This window comes from Puma concolor, chromosome C2 (assembly GCF_028749965.1).
Source record: "Puma concolor isolate L17-30 chromosome C2, mPumCon1.1.hap2, whole genome shotgun sequence".
In the NCBI taxonomy this organism is placed as follows: domain Eukaryota; kingdom Metazoa; phylum Chordata; class Mammalia; order Carnivora; family Felidae; genus Puma; species Puma concolor.
Genome location: NC_141675.1, coordinates 85,772,144 through 85,793,566, shown reverse-complemented (window position 1 = coordinate 85,793,566; position 21,423 = coordinate 85,772,144). Strand labels below are relative to the sequence as shown.

The following is a 21,423-nucleotide window of genomic DNA, read 5'->3' as shown; positions in this document are numbered from 1 at the left end:
CTGGAGAGGCACCTCATGGGGCTGGCACCCACCCAGGTAGACATGGAGGAAGGCGGCCTCATGGCCGGGATACACACCTGGGAGTTCTAGACCCTGCTTCAAACAGTATTGTCTCACAAACAAACCACCTTTCATTCTGGGTGCCCATTCTCATTGGCTGCTGGAACCCAATGATGCTCAGCCCGAGTCCAAGAATAGTAGCTGATGTTTATTAAATCCTTCGCTGCGGGGGCGCCTGGGTGGCTCAGTGGGTTGAGCGTCTGACTTCGGCTCAGGTCATGATCTCACAGTTCGTGAGTTCGAGCCCCACGTCGGGCTCTGTGCTGACAGCTCGGAACCTGGAGCCTGCTTCGGATTCTGTGTCTCCTCCCTAACTTGTGCTCTGTCTCTGTCTCTCTCAAAAATAAATAAATGTAAAGAGAAAAAAAAATCCTTCACTACGTGCTTGGCAATGAGGGCTTGTCACGCAATCAGTCATTTAATCCTCGAATTATCTTAGGACGTAGGCTCTCTCCTTATCCCTGTTTTACACATGTGGACACTCAGACTTAGCGGCTGAACAACTTTGGGAAGGATCCAGTAAGCAACAGTGGCAAGATCCAGACTCCAGAGTTTGCTCTTCACCACTGTTACACTGGCATAGTAGCTGGTGCGTTTGTGGGTGGGAGCCTTGTGCTTTCCTGCTTGCCGGTGCTGGTCTAAGCACTTTCCCTGTAGTGCTTCATGTAATCTGCTTAGCACTGAGAGAGGCACCATGACTCCCCCTGTTTTAGAGACGATGAAACAGAGGCCCAGAGAAGTCCAGCGGTTGGGCCAGAGTCACACAGCAAAGAGTAACCGTGTACCGGAAAGAGCACGGCATGGGAAATGGAGGGCGGGTTCTGCGGATGGGCCTCCACGTAAGGGATTGCTCGTTTCAGCACCCCGTTCTCCTTGTCAGGCAAATAGAGGTGATGACCAGCCTTTCCTGGGGTTGGCAGGCGGCTTCGGAGGAAGTACCTCATCAGGGGCAGAGGAGATCCAGGATGACAGGTGCTGTGATTGCTGGAGAATGTTTGGACGCCATGACTCTATTTCCTTTGCCCCCAGGTTTTCACGGGTGCCTACCTAGCAGCTGTTGATTTGGTGAACTTTGTGTTCATCCTCTTCCCGGTCTGCGGCTCCAAGTTGAAGTCTAATTTGGGTGAGTGTGTGGCCATCTGTTCCTGTCTTCATTCATCAGGGCGCCAAGCGCCTACTCCCTGTCAGGCTTCAGCTGGGCCCCTGCCAGGCACGGACACATGAATGAGCTCGGAGACCCCACCCAGGGCCGAGAGACGGGGCCCTAAACGGTCATTAACGCTGCTTGCGAGGAGGTGCGTGCACACCGTGGGCAGCCAGAGGGAAGGATGTGACGTTAGACCAGGGGCCACAGGGAAGGGTATTCCAGGTGAAAAGAACAGCATGAGCGAAGGCCAGGAGGATGGGTGTGCATGACTGGGGGGATGAACAGTGATATCTCAGTTTGTGAACCCGGGTTGGCCAAACACAGCCCCGTAACTTCCAGAAATGGATGCCAGGAATGGGCGCAGGCTACCTCAGGCAGAGTGGGGGCTGGAAGTTACTGAGGTAGGATGGGTCGCCCTGAGTATGCCAGACTGGGCGTTCTGAGAAGGGGCAGCCGTGTGCCCCCGCCGTGGTGCAAAAGGGGAGTGCTTGCATCAGTGGGGTAACGTAAGATCCCCAAGCTGCTCAGCGCTGCCCAGAGGAGACGTGTTCCTACTACAGTTCTCGGAGGACTGTCTGTCTCATATTTTAAGGAGACTTCCAAGACCGTGCTCCTTTTTGGCTCACAGCTTCAGGCCCTGGCACAAACACCGTGATGCATTCTCCAAAGCTGTGCCGGTTCAGCTCTGTGCCAGGCTCTGTGGAGATTACAGAAACTGCCGGCCCTCGGGGGGTTCCAGTCTCGCAGAGGCAACTCTGTGTGCAAGACACGTGTGAAAAGAAAATGCTTTGAGGGCCGAGGAAGGAGAAGAGCGCCAGTCGTGCGAGTGGGTGGGATGAGGTGGTGGGGAGGAAAGACTCCTCCAATGGGGTGCCAGAGCTACGGGGCCTTGAAGGGTGGAGAGGATCTGGCCTGTCGAGCAACGTGGGAACCCGCTCTGGCATCGGAGATGGGCGCACACCGGGGAGATGCAGCTCTCCGTTGAGTTCTAGACCCCAGGGGCCTGTGGGATTTTGGTGTTTGTTGCAGGTCGGGGCTCCCGGGAGAGGAAGAGGAGGCAGCGGCTCAGGGCCAGTGTCTTTGCTCTGGCCCTGCCGCTGAGCCTGGGGCCAGGCTGGGCTCTCTGGGCCACCGTCCGGAAGGCGTCAGGCCCTGTCCGAGGGCCCCAGCGGAGGCTACTGGAGAGCCTGCTGCAGGTGAGGCCGAGCCTGCCCAGGAGGGCTTGGGGATATGCATTCCCTTCCCTCTTCACGGCCCCAACAAATGCCCTGGGCAGGGGCAGGGGCAGCCCTAGCCAGAAAATACTAAAAGCGGGAAAGGATGGGCTGTCTCCTCAGGGTGCTGAGTGTATCACCTGTTCCCTCAGGACAACACTGAAATCTTCGGCTACCTGCTGGGTGCCATCGCTGCCTTCGGCTCCTGGGCTTCCCGAATCCCCCCGCTCTCCAGAATCGTGAGGCTGGGTCGGGGCTGGGGCTGTGGGTCGCCATGGCAGGTCTTAGGGCATCTGGGAGCGTCTTCCGAGCTCCCGAGTCCTGGGGTGGAGGGGTTGTGTCGTGTGTGTGCATGTGTGCACGTGCAGGGGGTGGGCCGCCCACCCAGGGGAGGTCCTGAAGTCTGCGAGAGCCTCTCACAGGGGAGCGCACTGAGTTCTCTCCAGAGCAAAGGAAAAGCAGGCTGTCAGGAAGAAGGCATTGGGGTTCGATAAACAAACATTCCACTAGGAAACGAGAAGGTTTTAGAGGAGAGAATCCTGCAGGTATTGGGATTCCATCTGGGAGCATTTTGCTGCAGATACTGTCCAGGCATCCAGGGTGAGGAAAGCCCTGTGTTGGCCAGTTCTGTAGGGGACTTGACATGTGACTGGAGATGTGACTGGAGATGTGACGGGAGATGCTGTGCTTACCCTTGGGAAGCTCCCAGTCTCATGGAAGACATGGAAATGCAAAGCAGAATATTTTAAATGTTTATTTATTCATTTTGAGAGAGAGAGAGGGAGAGAGAGAATTCCAGCAGGTTCCACACTGCCAGCACAGAGCCCTACTCAGGGCTTGATCTCAAGAACCATGAGATCATGACCTGAGCTGAGATCAGGAGTTGGATGCTCAACCGGCTGAGCCACCCAGTCGCCCCAAAAGCAGGTTATTTTAATGCTCGAAGAAAGATAGAATCAGGTGTTAGGGGGTTCGCAAGAGGGAGAGAAGGCTCCTATGCTATTCCTATGAGTGAGGGTGAAAACTTCACACTGCCTGGTGGACGGGGCCAGAGACGCTTCCCGTTGGCTCCGAAGGGAAGGCGAGATTGGAGGAGGCAGAGGTGAGGGAGGGAAGGCGGAGAGCACGCGGGAAAAGCCACTGAGGCAGGAAGAGCAAGATATCGTGGGTGTGCAGAACTGCTCCGCTGTGCCGGGAGGGCCTCCCTGACAGGAATAATGGCCAGGCCTAACACCGGAAACATGATGGGCCATCACTAGGTCTAAAGAAACCGCTTGCCCCAGAGCATCATTTAAAAGCAGTTCCAGGATTTGGGGTGTGGGGGGGCAGGTGCTTAGTTGATCATTGGTAGGAAGCTGATGCCTGTGCTGTCATGGCCACAAACCTCACGGGTGATGGGGCCTCCCAGCAAAGGCGCTGCCTCCGGATCAAGGGAGGGGAGAGTGGGGAGCCCCTGGGACGGTGGGGCTCGAAGCTGCATCACGTGAACACCTTCAGAGGGGCTGGTACAGTGCCTGGCTGTATTAGTTTCCTGGGGCTGCCATTAGAAAGTATCACAGACTTTGAATAGCAGAAACGTATTGTCTCAAAGTACTAGAGGCCAGAAGTCCAGTATCAAGGTGTCCGCAGGGCCGTGCTCCCTCTGAAGGCGCTAGGGAAGGATCTCTTCCAGGCCTCTTTCTAAATTTCTGGAAGTTCCTTGGCTGATGGCCGCGTAACTGCGCAACTCCAGTGTTCGCATGGCGTTCTTTCTCCCTGTGTGTGTCCTCACATGGCCTTCCCTCTGGTCGTGTCTGTGCCCAGGGTTCCCTTTCATAAGGACACGGTCATATTGGATGAGGGTGCACTCTAATGACCTCATCTTTAACGTGATCATCTGCAGGGATCCTATTGCCAAAGAAGGCCACATTCACAGGCTCTGGAGGTTGGGACTTCAACATCTTTTGAGAGAGGGGAACACGGTTCAACCCCTGACACCACCCACCTAACATAGCCCCAGGCCAGCCCCACCACTGACCTTCACTCCGCTACATTTTATTCACGGCCTTGGTCACAACCTGAAATTAGCTCCTTCAGTTATTTACCAAGTTGGTCCCAGGTAGGACATCAGCGCCATGAGAGCAGTGGTCTTGTCTGTTTTATTTCCCCTGTATTCCAGGTGCTGGGAGCCTGCTCATGGTAGGTGCCAGCACACTCTCAAATGAGTTACCTAAGGGGTACCTGGATGGGTGGCTCAGTCGTTTGGACGACCGACTCTTGATTTTGGCTCAGGTCATGAGCTCATGGTTTGTGAGATGGATCCCTGAGTCGGAGTCTGGGCTGACGGCATAGAGCCTGCGTGGGATTCTCTCTCTCTCTCTCTCTCTCTCTCTGCCCCTCCTCCACTTGTGTGCGCATGCATGTGTGTTCCCTCTCTTTCAAAAGAAATAAATGAACATTTAAATAATAATAATGATGATAGCGAGTGACATAATCTGGTCTGGAAAAAAAGAAGCTTATGGATGCAGGAACCAGAAGAGCCGTTTGGGGGCAGAAAGAGCAGCTTTGTTCTCTGTGGTCTTGAGAAATAGAAGCAAAACCAAGAGTGGAGAGAGGTTATGGGGGGTCCACATCCCACTTATGGATTAGATGCTTTGCATGGCTTCTGGCATATTGAGAGCAATTAGTATTGTTATTCTTGCCTTAGGAGCTAGTGGACTCCCCATCACTAAAGGCATTCAAGCCTGATGGCCCCTTGGCAGGAAGATAGAGTTAGATTGTATTAAGGATAAAGTTGGGCAATCTCTGAGGCACTGCCAGCCGTGAGTATCTCTGGTTCCATAAAGAAGAACCCAGAGCTAGGGTCCCCTTATTAGGGAGAAACTCAGCAGGGTTTGGGGGGTTCTAGGCAGCCTAGCCAGCATGGCCTTGAACCCTAGATCCCCAGAAGCTGCTTCTAATTTACCCCTGCTGGGGGTGCTGAGTTGCAGAATGGCTGGGTGGCTTTGGTGGAAGAAGTTTCCAGGAGTGCTTGAACAGAGCAAGGGGCATGACCCACCCACTGACCAGTATGGGGTTGTGCTGGCAGCACTGGGACCCGTCGCTGCTGCAGGAGCTGACGCACGTCCTGCTTCGAGCGCCCCGCAATGGTTTCGCCGGGTAGCCACCCTGAGTTCTGTGTGACCAGCCAGACGAAGCCCACATGTGCTGGACAAAGACCTGCCGTATCTCCAGTCGGCAAGCCAGTCCCAGTCTTCAGCAGCTGCTAAGCACCTACAGAGTGTCCAGCGTGTAGGCAGACAGAACCCAACAGGCCCCAGGACTGACCAGGAAGAGAGATGGAGTTTTGAAGTCAGTAAGCTCTGTGCGCGGGTTGGCACATGAATGACGGCAGAGAGCCCACGCAGAGCAGCAGCAAGTGTGAGTCAAGAGGCAGAAGGCAGTTCCCAGCCCTGACCCTGCAAGTCACTGGCCATCAGTGTCCTCTATAAATGGGGGTCAGTAGCCTGGGGGACCCCTGAGGGTTTCTCACCACAACAGTGCTGTCTGGGACAGAGCCACTTCCTGGGCTGAGTCAGGTGGAAGGGGACAGGGCTGCTTCCCGGGCTGTGTCAGGTGGGAAGGGCCTCTGGGGCCGACAAGCCAGGGGCCACCCTCCCCAGCCTGGCTGCTGTCTCTGTTAACCAGTCTTCAGGGCAAGGCTAAAAACAAAATAACCAAAAACAGGAAACCCTGGGAACCAAACCTGAAGAAATGCAAAGGAAAGTGTAACACTCCCAAGGAATCTTTTTGAGAGTTAAAATAAAAATGGGGAAAATCAGCCAAACCTTGCTTTTTCCTCTGAAAGTTTTTCAATCTCTAGCCAATACCTGTATATCTCTAAATACAGTTATTTAATGAGTAAAATAAATTACATATAATTTATACTTCTATAGATTTAAATATACTATGTTATTATATACAATTGAAAATATACAGTATTTGTGTATATACATATAAATGTATACATAAGGTGACTTCATACCTGTAAAAGGTATTTAACATATAAATATTGAATATGTTTCTTTTTTTTTTTTTTAACCAATATTGCCATCACTCTTTCTCCAAAAATATTCCCTTGGCTTCAAAACTTCCAGAATGTCACCTCTAATTGTCCTGACTTTTTCCGGCTGGCCAGGTTGAGGATTGGTGGTCCCAGGAAGAGAAGTCAATCCTTACCTGTTCATATTTCATCAAAAGTCCCTCCTGTTCTCCCAGGTGACACTCATGAGCCACTACCCAGTGCCAGGGGTTAGGGGTGCCGAGATGGGCAGGACCCCAGCCCTGCTTTCAGGAGCCCTCTGTTGAGATGTGTCATGTGTAATGGAGCCTAGAATGGGAGTTATTCACCCCTGTTAGGGTGGAGGTGTATAGAAGGCTTCTTTTTTTTTTTAAGTTTATTTATTTATTTCGAGAGAGAGAGAGTGAGCACAAGTGGGGGAAGGGCAGAGCCCAACGTGGGGCTCGAACTCACCAACTTTGAGATCACAACCTGAGCCGAAACCAAGAGTTGGACACTTAGCCGACTATGCCACCTAAGTGTGGGGGTGCGGGGGGTGGGTTTGTTAGAGTTGAGCTTACGCCAGGTTTTGAGGCATGAATAGGAGTTCACCAGGTAAAGGAAGCAGCTTGAGCAAAAGCTGGAAACCTAATAGAAGCAGCACCTTTGGGGACTGGCCATGGGCAGAAGGCTTGCGCTCCAACCTGCCAAGGGCAGGACCAAAGGCCTAGATCTTAGAATCCTGCTCCGAGGCGGCTGGAGGACAGCAGTGTTCCTGCACAGCTCCCTCCTCTCTCTGTCCAGTGCCAGGGTAAGGCATTTCCCTCCATCCACCTGTGGACCCGGCTCCTGTCGGCCCTGGCGGGCCTCCTCTATGCCTCGGCCATTGTGGCCCATGACCGGCGGCCTGAGTACCTGCTTCGGGCCACACCCTGGTTCCTGACCTCCCTCGGCCGTGCTGCACTGGACCTCTCTGTATCCACGCTGGGCCTAGGGGGCTCGGCTGCTGGTGTCTCATCTCCCCCTATCCCTGCGGTGCCCTCCTTCCTTATGGCTAGATGGCACTCTCTCCCAGGGGGGCCAGGGAGGAGGTTTGAAGCCTGGGGCAGACAGATGCAATGGCAATCATTTGCAATTTTGTATTTTGTTCCCTTTATATATATACTATATGGAGCAATTATCTCTTGGCTGGAGCTCTGAGAAGCCGCAAGCGGGGGTGTGCAGGCCCCAGGAGCAGACCCAGGTTCCAGTCTCAGTGCTGCTCCTCACATGGGCCAGTCCCAACCCTCCTGTGAACCCGGTTTCCTCATCTTTGCCCTGTCTTTCTCACAAGGCTAGGAAGGGGCTTTGCAAGCTGACCTGCCACGCAGGGGTGATCATCCCGTTCTGTTGTCTTTGGCACTGGAACCTTGGGTTGGGGAAGCAGAGATCAAAGCTGACAAGGGCTGCCCTTTGTCAATGACTGTTTTCTGGTTCCCCAGGGGTTGTCGCCTGATGTGATGACACCCCAGTGACCTTGACGTGAGAACCTCAAGGGCAAGCTAAGCTCTGACATTGGGCAGATAGAGAGGTGGACAGCTGGTAATTTGTGTATGAAGCACCTGTGGATTTATCATAAATAGTTTAGAAATCGTTAGAAACTGTGATTTTCTCCTGTGCTGTACTAGTTTTCTGGGGCTGCCCTATTAAGTTACCCAACGTTGGTGGCTTGTCACAACAGAAATGTGTTCTCACGGTTCCAGAGGCTACAAGGCCGAAGTCCAGGCAGGGCCACACTCTCCCGGAGGCCCTGGGAGAGAATCTTCCCTTGTTTGTTCCAGCGTCTGATGGCTCCTGGTGCTCCTGGGCTTGGGGCAGTGTAATTTCATTTTTTACCTCAGTCATCACATGTTCTTCTTCCCTTCACATAGCTCTGTGGGTCCACCCTAATCCACTGTGACCTCATCTTAATTATATCGGCAAACACCCCCCCCTTTTTTTAAAATATTTTATTTTAAGGGGGAGATGCCTATTTTCTTTTAAATGTTTATTTTTGAGGCCAAGTGAGAGCAAGTGGCAGAGAGATGGGGACAGAGGACCTGAAGCAGGCTCTGCGCTGACGGCCCAAAGTGGGGCTTGAACTCATGAGCTGTGAGATCATGACCTGAGCTGAAGTCGGACGCTCAACTGACTGAGCCACCGGGGTGCCCTTTAAAAGATTTTATTTTTAAGTAATCTCTACACCCAGCGTGGGGCCCAAACTCACAATCCTGAGAGTTGCATGCTTTTCTGAGCCAGCCAGTTGCCCCAAGACCCTATTTTTTTTTTAAGTTTATTTATTTATTTTGAGAGAGACAGAGACAGAATGAGTGGGGGAGGGGCAGAGAGAGGGAGAGAGAGAGGATCCCAAGCAGGCTCTGTGCTGCCAGAACTCACAAAACTGAGACCGTGACCTTAGCTGAAACCAAGAGTCGGACGCTTAACTGACTGAGCCACCCAGGCGCCCCTCCCCCGGACGCTATTTTTAAATGAAGTCACTTTTGGAGTTTCCAGATGGATATGAATTTGGTCAGGGGAGGAACACTATTCAACCCACTCCATGTACTGTCCCTTCAAGAGACAAGCCAAGCCCTTCAAGGAAGGTGTTTTTCAAAATGCTTTTGATTAACAAGTATTTACTGAGTGCTTGTTGGGGGGCAAGGTGTTGCTGGCTGCTGAGTCCTCGTGGGGGAAATGTGGAGAGAGTCAGACCTGGCTCTGTTCTTAAATGAGCTCATGTCTGTTTTGGGGCCCACCCAGGCAGGATCATCTGGGGAGAGAGAGCCCTCGGGGTGCAGAGGCGAAGGTAGCCCTGGGTGGCTGAAATGCTGTGCTTTGTTGCACCTTAACTCTACCTCTCAGATCATTTTCCTTTCCTGGGTGATGAAGAGCAAGATGAGACGGGCCTTGGGGTTTGCCCCTGAAGCCAGAGAGAGCCCCGACACCCAGGCCCTTTTGACCTGCACAGACAAAGAGGAAGAAAGCCAGGAGGCAAGGTCTCGCCGGTTGGAAAACTGCTGGGCCCACCGGGGTCTGTGCGCAGGATGCTGGGCGTTTCTCGAGCTAGGGCAGTTGGTCACTTTAAAAAACTACTACTATTTTTTATGAAAAAAAACAAAACAAAAACCCAAAACGCTACTGTTTATGCCCAGTGCTAAGGATGCCCTGAATAAATAGGATCTTCCACTTTCCCAACTACAACATATTTTTAAATGGGTTTTTGAGATCATTTAATAAACTTTAATGTATTTTGAGCAATGTAGATGAGATAGTTAAATGTCCGCTTAAGCTAGTTAGTAACTTCCTCATATATATAAGTTCACATACTACATAAATTAATAGGTTAATTTAGAAATAATATGATTTTACCCTATTTCATAAAAACACGTATTCCTAGTTGCACATGCGTCTCTGACGTATACATCGTCACCATCACTAACACAGCCCTTTTTTTTTCAGTTGATCTTGCCAAAAAGCTGATCTTTAAAGGTGCTGTTTACAGTAACATCCCCCATATACATCGTACCAGAAAATGTGTTTGTCTCCTTACCGATTTTAACAGGTGACCTAAGTAGGCAGAACTTACTCTCTCAGTTTGTCTTTGTCAAAAGTCCTTGGTTCCAAAAAGCTGAGAAATTGCTTCATGATACAAGAGTGCTTGTAAGGACTTGAACATAAGGCAGCTCCCTCTTTTCTAAGATAATTTCTTGAGGAAAAAAATCTCACCTGTTACCTAGGCTCCTCACTGTCCTTGTTTTTCTTCCAGAGAAGGTGAGTGAGTGAACTGGGTCCATCCCTTCGAATATTCTAGGTTTAACAATGTAATCTGACTGAGTTAACGAAACAGAAGATAGTGGTGGGCGCGGCCAAGGTAAAGGGGTTTATGTAAGAGCTTGGACCAAAGCTCCACATTCCCGTGGAGGCTCTAATGGGAGGTTATTTTCATTCCATTCTAGAAACTTGACGAAATTCTATCCCCAAAGGGAGCTAAAGTATTTAAAGAGAGAGAGCCCTGTGTGGCTTGGCATCCTGAAGGGATGACACAGAGCCTTTGCAATGGCTTCCACGGTTCTTTACGAGCGATGGTTTTCAACGTGAGGTCCCCACACCAGCATCGGCTGGGAACTTGCAGGAAATGCAATTCTAGGGCTCCATCAGCCCTACCCAATCTTCAACTGAGGGTGCTTTATTTATTTTTTTTAAATTTAATTTTATTTACTTTGAGAGAGAGAGAGAAAGAGCAAGGGAGGGGAGAGAGAGGGGGAAAGAGAGAATCCCAAGCAAGCTCAGCTCAGATCCTGACAAGGGGCTCAGTCCTAAGACTGAGGTCATGACCTGAGCCGAAATCAGGAGTCGGACACTCAACCGACTGAGCCATCCAGGCGCCCCAGACTGAGGGTGTTTTAATAAGTGCACTGGGTGCTTCTGATGCACACTAATGTTTGAGAACCATTGCTTTACAAAAGCATTTAGCACCTACTGCAGTGATTCCCAAACTTGGCCCAAACTTTAGAATCATCTGCAGGGGAGTGAGGGGCTTTGAAACTCTCCAGGTCACGCCCATACCAATTAATCAGAGCGTCTGCTGGGAGAGCTAGACATCAGTTGTTTTGTTTTCTAAGATGCCCAGGTGACTCCACTGTGCAACAAAGTTTGGGAACCCCTGACCTACTGTGACATCAAAGACGGAGATAAGATACAGCTTAGAGGAAGCAGAAAGGGAGATGGGCCATGAAAAAACAGAAATAATATTTTAGAGAGGCTTTTGAAGGAACGGGATCTTGTTTTTAGAAAAAGTCTCCTGACTGAGAATTCTTTTTACCTCCCCGTCTCCACTTGAAAGAATTCAGACTGGGTGCCTCTCACCACATTACCACCCTGCAAATCACTGAGGACAATGGCAGCCATCAGTCGCTACATGGAGCTGACCATCGAGCCCGTGCAGCAGGTAAGCGGCCGGAGTCCAGAGGGGTGGGGAGTGGTCATGGAAGGCTTCCCGGAGGAGGTGACACTTTAGCTGCAGGATGGGCAGGATGAGACAAGAAAGCATGTAAAAGGAGGCAGGAGGTCTCCAAGGCCTCAGTGGGGGACAGATGAAAGGGTGGAGAGGAGGCAAGCGAGAGATCCTCGTACCGTGCCACCTGACTGTCATCCTGAGGGACAGGAGTCCAGGAGGCATCAGGACTAGAGACTCAGGGTCAGATGCGCCTGTTAGAGGTGTCTCTCCGGCAAGGTTGGGGGGCAGACCAGGGGAGAGGAGGTAGAAACAAGGCAGGCAGTGAGGGGCGCCGATAAGTCTAGGTGAGAGGTGGTGTGGCCTGAAGCAGGGGCAAGGCTGGGGCAGGTGGAGAGGCAGAGACCAAGTGGGGGGTTGGCGGGCAGAGTGCTGGGGGCGTGAGGGTGTAAGGTGAGAGAGGCTGAGAGCTCCCGATGACTCCCGGGGTTCCGGCCTGCACACAGGGCTTCCCAGGAGCAAGAACGTTAGAGAAGTGAGGGAAAGAGCTGACAGGAAGTCCGCCCCGTCGTCCCACACCCACTGCGACTTCTCCTGGAGGTTTCCAGTGGCCTCAGGGTCACTAAATCCTGGGTTAGCTCTGTCTTTGTTGAGATTCAACACACTCGGCCACTGGCTGCTTCTGGCTTATGGGGCGCTCGCGCTCCCAGCTCCCCATGCTTTCCTCCCCTCAGTGTTCAGTCTGGGCACCCGTCCCCACGTGGCATCTCACACTTGCGGTGTCCGAGCAGAACGTGGGATTTCCATGCCCTCTTCCTCCCCCATCCTCTCATCCTAGGAAATGAATTCCTCTCTCCCCCTCAGTGCATGCCTACGCCCGTCCAGTCCGTGTGTGAGTCTCCTATTTACTTGGTGTAAAATAGATCCCACAGCCTCCTACCTCGTTTCCGTCTCCGCTGTTAATCTTGTCCCACCCCCGCCACCTGCACCCTGCAGCCAGGAGGGGCGATTCCTTGTGTTCCTCCTTGGCTTGAAACCCTCTGGCTTCCCATTTCATACAGAAGAAACTCTAAAGTTACACAGACTTGCAAGGCCCCACGAGCGGAGCATTCCCTCTCTCTCTGTGCCCTCGTCTCTTCTCTCTTCGTTCACTCCTCCTAGCTGCCTGGGATTTCCCTCCGTTCCTGTGCCTCCAGTGCTCTTCCTCCCCATTTTTTTTTTTTTATATGGCTGCCTCCTTCCTTTCCTTCAACCTAAATGTCACCTTCTCCAAAAGCCACCCCGGACTGCACACTCAAAAGTAGCCCACACCCCTCTGTGCTATTTCTCTATGTTAAATGTGCCTTTTTAAATGCTCTGCAAAGTACTTCTCGCTGTCTTTTACTTTTGTTTGTTGTCTGTCTCCTGCTGGGGTAGAAACTTTGCCTCTGTCTGTCTGGTTTGCCGAGACCCTGGTGCCTCGGGCCACAGGCCATCAGTAAAGGATGTTTGGAGCGTGGCATGAAGTTCAGTGGTAGCAGCCGCCGCTCAGCTACCACTGAGGGTAGGTAGCTCATACGGGGCTCAGTAGGAGCTGGGACATACGGGTGCTCGGAGAGTTTGGGCCTGAGAGATAGGTTTCAGTCTTTGCTGTGGTTCCTTGGAAAGTGGGTGCAAGTAACGCTATGTGACATAAGTGTGTTCAGGGAGATTCAGTGCCTGCTTTCACAGGCCCACAGGTTTGAGAGCCCATTTCGGCCATTAAACCCCTCTTAGATGGGAAGTCCGGGGAGGGCACAGGGAACCCCGGCAGCATCTGGCCAGTGTTTTGCACTAGAAGTGTTTAATCCTCAAACCTCAGAAACACGATAGTGCAAAACTTGCATTCACTCTAACGCAATACCTGAAGCTTGAGTGGATTCTTCCTGCAGAACAGACTCCATTAAAGAAGAGTGTGTCCCTCTTTCTCATTCTCTTCCACTGAGGCCTCTGGCACGTTTTTTTTGAGCAAATACTCGCACTTGGCCTCTTCCTTCCGTGTCCACCAGAGGGCGAGTGGTGTCCCTGAGACAGCTCCCAGCAGGGAGTCTGCAGCCTGGCCGTCCAGGGCTAGGGGCACCCCTTCTACAGTAGCCTGTTTATTGAAGGTTATTTGCCAGTCTCTGAGAAAATAATAACAGGCAACACTTCTGTGATGCTTCTTGTGCTGGGCATAGTGCTTAGAGTACTGGTCTACGTGCTTTGTATACTCACGTAAACCTCACCGCCAACCCCTGAGGTATTAACCTCATTTTACAGATAAGGAAAATGAGGCACAGAGACATTAAGCAAGTTGCCCAAGGTCACACAGCTTGTCAGTGGCAGAACCAGGATTCAGAGTCTATGCCCTTGACCACTATGCAACACTGCCTCTTACTTGGCATAATGTCTGACACCAAGGAAGCACTTGATAAATGGTTGGGTTTTTAAAAATTATTATTAATGCAAATTCTCATTAAGTATTATTATTTATATTGTTTTATTGTCTAATAATGAATCATTGTATTAGGATTTTAAATTGAGGCACAGAGAGGGTTAAGTAACTTGCCCAAGATCTCATAGAGAAGCACAGGAATGGGTTTCAGATAAAGCCCGTCTGATTCATAAAGAGAGCATGTTCAGGACGCCTGGGTGGCTCAGCTGGTAAAGCATCCGACTTCAGCTCAGGTCACAATCTTGTGGTTCGTGAGTTCGAGCCCCGCATCAGGCTCTGCTGCCAGCTCAGAGCCTGGAGCCTGCTTTGGCTTCTGTGTCTCCCTCTCTCCCTGCCCCTCCCCTGCTCAAGCTCTGTCTCTCTCTCTCTCTCTCTCTCTCTCAAAAATAAACATTAAACAATTTTTTTAAAAATAAAAAAAAGAGAACATGTTCTCTGTGCTCATTTCATGCCTGCTCAGTTGGCAAAATTTTCCTTTTTTTTTTTTTCATGAGAACGTCCCAGTGGGCAAGGTTGTGGTGAAATAGGTCCCCTGTTGGCAAGTGCATTGATGTATGTCCCATCTGCACAGCCACCTGGAAGTGGACAACAAGGACCGCAGGGGCACTTATTGTCTGCTCAGCAGGCCCCCCTGGGCACTGGGCACTGTCCTAAGGAAGGGTCTTCTAGAAGATGCAGCTGGGTTCAGCTGAGCTGAGGGGCTAAGGACCTTGGGGTCCTAGGGATCAATGGCTTGGAGCATCTGAAAACTCCATTTGCCCTCTTGATTCAGACTTGGTCGGGCCCTGAGGAATTTATAGAATCTATCATTGATGGGGGCGCCTGGGTGGCTCAGTCGGTTAAGCGTCCGACTTCAGCTCAGGTCACGATCTCGCAGTCTGTGAGTTCGAGCCCCGCATCGGGCTCTGTGCTAACAGCTCAGAGCCTGGAGCCTGCTTCCGATTCTGTGTCTCCCTCTCTCTCTGACCCTCCCCCATTCATGCTCTGTCTCTCTCTGTTTCAAAAATAAATAAACTTAAAAAAAAAAAAATTAAAAAAAAAAAAAGAATCTATTGTTGATGTTGCCTGGGAGGCCCGTGCCCCCCGCCCGCTAGCCTGTCTAGCCAACTCTCGTGTGAAACTGTGTACTTAACCCATCCAGGGCTAGAGCCCCACGTGGTTTGGGGCCCAGTACGAGTAGCCATTCTCATGTGTCCAGGGCATTACATCTGAGCCCTGTGACACCCCTTCAAATGAGGCAAGGCAGGGATTACCACCCCCTTCGCTAGATACATACCTTGGCATGTGCTTCATTGTGGAAGATGTGGATCCAGAAGGCAGGCTGTTGCCCTGTGATGTATCAGTGGAACGACCCAAATCCTGCCCACTCTGAAACCCTGGCCAACAGAGTTTCCAGGAACTCTGACAGCCCCCAGGAGCTCTGTGGGGGAAGCTCTCTTGAGATGGATGGATGGATGGATGGATGGACGGATGGATGGTGGATGGATGGGCAGATGGATGGATGGATGGATGGATGGATAGACAGACAGATAGATAGGTGATAGATAGAAATCTTGTAAGTCTCTTCCTCCCTTTAACCTCCCCATCTGTTGGTGGGTATGAACCCATGCAGTGCATTTTGTCAGTTGCTATCCAAATTACAAATGCATGTATCCTCTGATCCAGCAATTCCACTTCTAGAAATTGGTCCTTTAAAAACCCTGAAACCTTGGGTGTACGGTATAATTTATTGCAGTCATTGTTGTAAAAGCAAGAGATTGGAGGGCTCCTGGGTGGCTCAGTTGTTTAAGCATCCAACTTCTGCTCAGGTCATTAACTCGCGGTCTGTGGGTTGGAACCCTGCGTCGGGCTCTGTGCTGACAGCTCGGAGCCTGGAGCCTGCTTCGGATTCTGTGTCTCCCTCTCTCTCTGCCCCTACCCCACTTGCACTCTGTCTCTCTCGGAAAAAAAAAACAGCCAAGCAAACAAGCATGAGACTGGAAATGCCTTCAATGTCCATCAGTTTGAAGACAGGTTAAGCAGATTGGGAACACTTACATGATGCCACAAAAGAAACAAAAAGAAAAACAAAAGCCTCTGCTCTAGAGCTATCTCTAGGACATATTGTTAAGTGAGAAAAAGAAAGGTGCATAGGAGAGTGTAGATGTGCTGGCAGCCTTTGTAGAACTAGGGAAGTCATATATCTGCATTCGATAGGTTATGTATGGACTATCTGGACAGATACACAAGAAACTGAGCGCTGGTTGCCCCTGGGGAGAACTGGGTGCCTGGGGGATTCAGGTGGGAGCGGACCTCGCCTTCTACACCCTTTTTGTACCTTTTAAAAAACATAAATGTTCATTTATTTATTTTGAGAGAGAGAGGGGGGAGAGAGAGAATCCCAAGCAGGCTCTGCACTGCCAGCACAGAGCCAGATGCAGGGCTCGATCCCATGAACCAGGAGATCATGACCTGAGCCCAAATCAAGAGTCCGAGCTCATCTGACTCAGCCACCCTTTGGTACCTTCTGAACACCAGCGCATGTGAATGCTTCGACAATTCAGAAATAAAGTAGACTAAGTCTCCCTGCCTGCCCTTTGCCCACACACCCTGCAGGCAGGCTGCAGCACCACCCGGCTGCCTGGCGATGGACAGATGAACCCTGGAGACGCGAACCTGCAGGAGCCGCCCTCTTACCCTCCCGTTCAGGTCATCCGGGCCCGCGTGTCTTCCAGCAGCTCCTGTGAAGTCTCCTCCATCAACTCCGACCTTGAGGTACTCACACGCTGCTGCCCGCCAGGTGCATGGCTTGTCCTTCACTGACACTTGCCGGGGCTTCCACGGTGCTAGCGCTGCTGTGCCCTAATCCGCCCACGCTGGTCTCCCGCCTGCCAAGCAGTGAAGGGGCGTGCATGGGGCAGCGCCCACGCGGGGTGTGTTGAGAAGAGGTTTCCACGGTCAAATGAGTCAGGGAAGCACTGCATGTCATGGTCCCATCTTAAAGAGTCACCCGCGGGGCGCCTGGGTGGCGCAGTCGGTTAGGCGTCCGACTTCAGCCAGGTCACGATCTCGCGGTCCGTGAGTTCGAGCCCCGTGTCAGGCTCTGGGCTGATGGCTCAGAGCCTGGAGCCTGTTTCCGATTCTGTGTCTCCCTCTCTCTCTGCCCCTCCCCCGTTCATGCTCTGTCTCTCTCTGTCCCAAAAGTAAATAAACGTTGAAAAAAAAAAAAAAAGAGTTACCCGCATGTTCAGGTCTTACAGAAATAAACACACGCGTAATTAACGTTTATTAGAGTCTGGGTGTTCCCCAAACCCACTTGACCGTGGAGCATCCCTTCCAGAGAGGAGCAGCAGCTACACCTGCGGTGTCCTCAGGGTCATACACAGGAGTCCCCGTGGTGGACACCATGCCTGGCACTGTCATCATTTTGAGTTTTTGGATCTGTGAGCAAGACACATGTCATATTTTGGATGCCAGCGACAGGTGTAACTCCCTGGTCCGAGCTCTTGGGTCACTGCCTGTCCCCCAGCTGTGGCTCCCAGCCCTGTTCTGTGAGGAAGTTTCCTGTTGTGGAAGATGAGAGCAAGGACAGGGTAGTGGGCACATGATGTCAGCAGGAGAGTGTCCACTGTCTTTTGGCAGGGATTGGGTGGGGAAAGGAGGACAGTCCTTCACCCTGGGTTTGCGTTCTACTATTTTGGAGTTCAAATGCCCTTTTATAAAATGATGATAATAGTAAGGGGGTGGTTGGTGTTGGTTTTAATGGCCTTATTTTGCAAAACAGCCACTTCGCCATCTTGGATAAGCCCCCAAACTTGTTGAACTCGTTGTGAAACCCCAAATCCAAAAGACTCAGAGCCACTGATCTGTGGGATAAAGTCCCGATTTGTTAATGTGAGGTTCTAGACCTTTCACAACTACCCCAGACTTGTGTGCCTTGCCCACCCACCCCTCCCCACTGCCCTAGCTGTCCACCTTGGTCATGGACTGTTCCCTGTACCCAGGCTTTCTTCCTGGGGTTTTCCCTGGCCCGTGTGTCAGTTTCTCTTTCCATGTGTCAGAATCCTACTCAGATGCCACCTGCTGTGTGAAGTTACTTCCATCCCGCCAAACTCTCTCTCTCTCTCACACACACACACACACACACACACACACACACACACACACAAGATTAATGGCTCTTTCCCTTGGGTGCCAGAGCACACACGACTCTCTTACACAACTTCCATTGTTCGCCGTGTCATCTGGTGAGCTGTAGCGGCTTGTTCCCCGGCCAGGCTGGGCATGAGCTTTTTAGGAGTGGGGCCTGAGCCACCTTCACCTTCCTCTGCCCCTCGATTCCAGAACACAGCTAGCCATTAAGAGCTGGGTTTTGAGGGAGCAATTCTGCACCAGACTGAGGACCCTTTGGGGTCCGTGTTTCCCCATGTCACTCGGTGTTGTTTATTTCTTGGATCCAGTCTCAGGATCTGTAGGACACCCAGCGCACGTGGCTTGGCAGCCTGGATCCAGCAGCCTTGGCAGAAATCTAAGGTTCAAGTGGAAAGAATGAGCCTGAGGGCAAAGTGTGTTCAGTGAGAAGAAAGGACAGTTAAGTCAGTGAGTCAGGGAGGGGCTGGGGAGACCCAGAGGCAGTATTTGCTCTGTGGAAACAAGGGCAGCAAAAGCTGAGGTAAGGATCAGACAGTGACCTTGAACCGTTGGGAAGTTGGTCTTGGCGGCAGGTTTATGCCCTTCTGTGATTTGTGGTCCTTGTCCTTCTCCCTTCTAGTATCTCTTTTTAGACATCCATGTTTTTCAAACTAAATAAGTTCCAAGGGGACAGGGTCACGCTTTTAAATTAGGCAAATGGGGGACTCCTGGGTGGCTCAGTCAGATGAGCATCTTACTCTTGGTCTTGGCTCAGGTCATGGTCTCGTGGTTCGTGGGATTGAGCCCTATGCTGGGCTCTGTGCCAACAGCACAGAGCCTGCTTGGGATTCTCTCTCCCTCTCTCCCTGCTCCCCCCACCCCAAATAAATAAATACACATTAACAAGATAAATTAGGCAAATGGAAATGAAGGCTTTTGCCCATGCTAAAAGGAATGTATGTTTATAAAGTCACCTGCCCTAGCTCAGCCCGCAGAACAGCCCTCCAGCCCCACTCAGGTTTTCCAGAGTGGCCTTCTCGCTTTCCGGGGCAGCCAGCACCTGTGTGCTGAGCGCCGGGTGGACTTTCTTCCAGCGTTGAAACTGTTCCTGTGCTTTTTAAAGGCTTTTTCTTTTTCTTTCTGCCTCTGGGATGCAAGCAAAGATTTGAGTCCAGCTTTGTGATGCGAGAGTGCTTAGTCATTTCTCCCTGCTGTGCTTCCTAGCAATGCCATAGACCTGGTGGAAGAAGCTTTGTAGAAATTTTGCAAGAAGGCTGTTTCTGTCTATGGAACAAACAAAGTCTGTGTTGTGTGTACATGTGTGGAGGATGAGAAGAGGGCCAAACACAGACTGCTGTCTCTGAAGAAGGTCAGGTCCTTGTGTGTTCCTGCTAATTCTGTGCCTAAGTCTCTTGACAACCAAGATCGCTCGTTCCCTCTCCAAACCCTGCCTTTGCACCAGGAACGAAGACACATTCCTTTGGATGTTTGCCATTTTTAAATCCAAGTCATTCTTTTAAGGAAAAAAAAAAAAAAATATATATATATATATACACACACACATGACATATAGTTATATATTATATATGTAATAGAATATAATTAAATAAAAAGATTTTAAATATATATTTATTATATATACATTTATATTTGTGTACACATTTATTACATATATTTTTATAAATATATATTTATATAGGTTATAAAAGTGCTAACTTTAGAAGAAAATACATACAAATATGAAAGACGCCAGAAATAGGTACCAAAGGTCAAAATCAAGTCCAGGAGGGGGCACCTGGGTGGCTCAGTCGGTTAAGCTTCTGACTTCCGCCCAGGTCATGATCTCACGATTTGTGAGTTCAAGCCCCACGTCGGGCTCTCTGCTGACAGCTCGGAGCCTGGAGCCTGCTTCGGATCCTGTGTCTCCCTTTCTCTCTGCCCCTCCCCTGCTCATGCTCTGTGTGTCTCTCTCTCTCAAAAATAAATAAACATTAAAAAAATAATAATAAAAAAAAAATCAAGTCCAGGATGTGGTTTTACACCCTCCATGCATCTGGGTCTTTCCCAGAGGGGGGCGCCACCTGCAGTGAGACAGTGAGAAACAATACTTCCTGAAATGTGTGGTCAGTTACCTGGTTTCCCCCGGGGTGAGCAGAGAGGCTCCCCGGAAGGCCCCCAAAGGGAGACAGGCTGTGGAGGAGACCCAGCCCTGACCCAGGAACCACACAGGCTCGGGGGTTTTGACTTGCAGCCTGCACCGGACCTCCTGAGTTTTAGCTTCTCCTGTGCATAGGTATCCTGAGACTTGCCCTACCTGTGTTGCAGGGTGATTGGGAAGATCAAATGGGTGCAACTGGTGCTTTGCAAGACTTCCAGAGGTGCTCCACATAGCATCGTGGGAAGCAGGCTGGGGATGGGCTCGGATATGCACTCTTAAGGCCATGGAATTGGGCAGCACTCCTTCATTCCTCTGGCCCTTCTCTGAAGGTGGAGATAATGACTGCAGGGAGGGTGGTAAGGCTCCGACAAGGTTGGGATGTGAAGAGCACCGTTCCCATAGATGCTCACCCTGCAACCCCAGCTTCGGACCGGTCCGTCTTGAAGGTCCCACTTAGCACCATGCCCTTAAGCGTAAGAGTGTCTTTGTGGAGGGGACGCAAGTAGAGGCTAGCAGTGCCGAGTCACTTCCTAGAAGTAGGAAGGCTTCCATCGGGAAAACAAGAGTCAAACCTGTTAAAAGTATCATGATAGCACAGCCGCCCGGGCTGCTGGGTCTGCCTCGCTGCCGCCCTCGGAAAACTTCCTCTGGCCCCGAAGTCCAGGAAAGAGCCTTCCACTTCCACCGGGACCAGCGCAGGCACTCCTAACTGCCTCCTGTCTCCATTCTCCTCCTTCCATTGCTGTCCTGCCGGGATCCTTGCAACACCGGACCCCCGCCCCATGCCCGTCCTGCCCTAAGGCCTTTGTGGCTTCTACCTGCTTATAATGTAAGTCCAGCACACTTCACCTGCTGGCCTGGGCCAGCTCCCAAGTTCTTCTCTGCGTTCCTCTGCTTCTCCTCCCGCCTTTCAAGGCCCTGGCTAAATCCCGCTCCCTCCAGGAAGCCTTTCCTGTATTCCTGAGTACAGTTGCTAGATTTAGCAGACAAAAAACACAAGATGTACAGTGAAGTTTGAATTTCAGATAGACACACTTTATTCTAAAACATTATTTGTGATCTGAAATTCACGTTTACTGGGTGTCCTGTGTTTTGGGGTTGTTGTTTTTATTATTTTATTTTTAATTTTTTTAACGTTTATTTATTTTTGAGAGAAAGAGAGTGTGAGCAGGAGAGGGGCAGACAGAGAGGGGGAGACATAGAATCAGAAGCAGGCTCTAGGTTCTGAGCTGTCAGCACAGAGCCTGACGCAGGGCTCAAACTCATGAGCAGTGAGATCATGACCTGAGCTG

The 21,423-nt window shown here is 51.0% G+C and overlaps 1 protein-coding gene across 6 annotated transcripts in view; it reads left to right on the top strand.

Annotated features, from left to right (window-relative positions):
* Positions 1 to 21,423, top strand: part of TMEM44 (transmembrane protein 44) — a 36,593-nt gene that overhangs the window by 4,149 nt on the left and 11,021 nt on the right. For 3 of the 6 annotated variants that reach the window (XR_015240220.1, XM_086675039.1, XM_086675040.1), the window contains exons 3-9: positions 1,090 to 1,183; positions 2,237 to 2,403; positions 2,574 to 2,660; positions 7,244 to 7,414; positions 9,320 to 9,488; positions 11,301 to 11,405; positions 16,459 to 16,617. Coding sequence is in view for 5 of the 6 variants with exons in the window: in XM_086675039.1 (XP_086531165.1) it covers positions 1,090 to 1,183; positions 2,237 to 2,403; positions 2,574 to 2,660; positions 7,244 to 7,414; positions 9,320 to 9,488; positions 11,301 to 11,405; positions 16,459 to 16,589 (924 nt within the window). In the remaining variant the exon portion in view is untranslated. The remainder of the gene's footprint in view (positions 1 to 1,089; positions 1,184 to 2,236; positions 2,404 to 2,573; positions 2,661 to 7,243; positions 7,415 to 9,319; positions 9,489 to 11,300; positions 11,406 to 16,458; positions 16,618 to 21,423) is intronic. The other 3 variants (XM_086675037.1, XM_086675038.1, XM_086675041.1) reach the window with 2 other exon arrangements.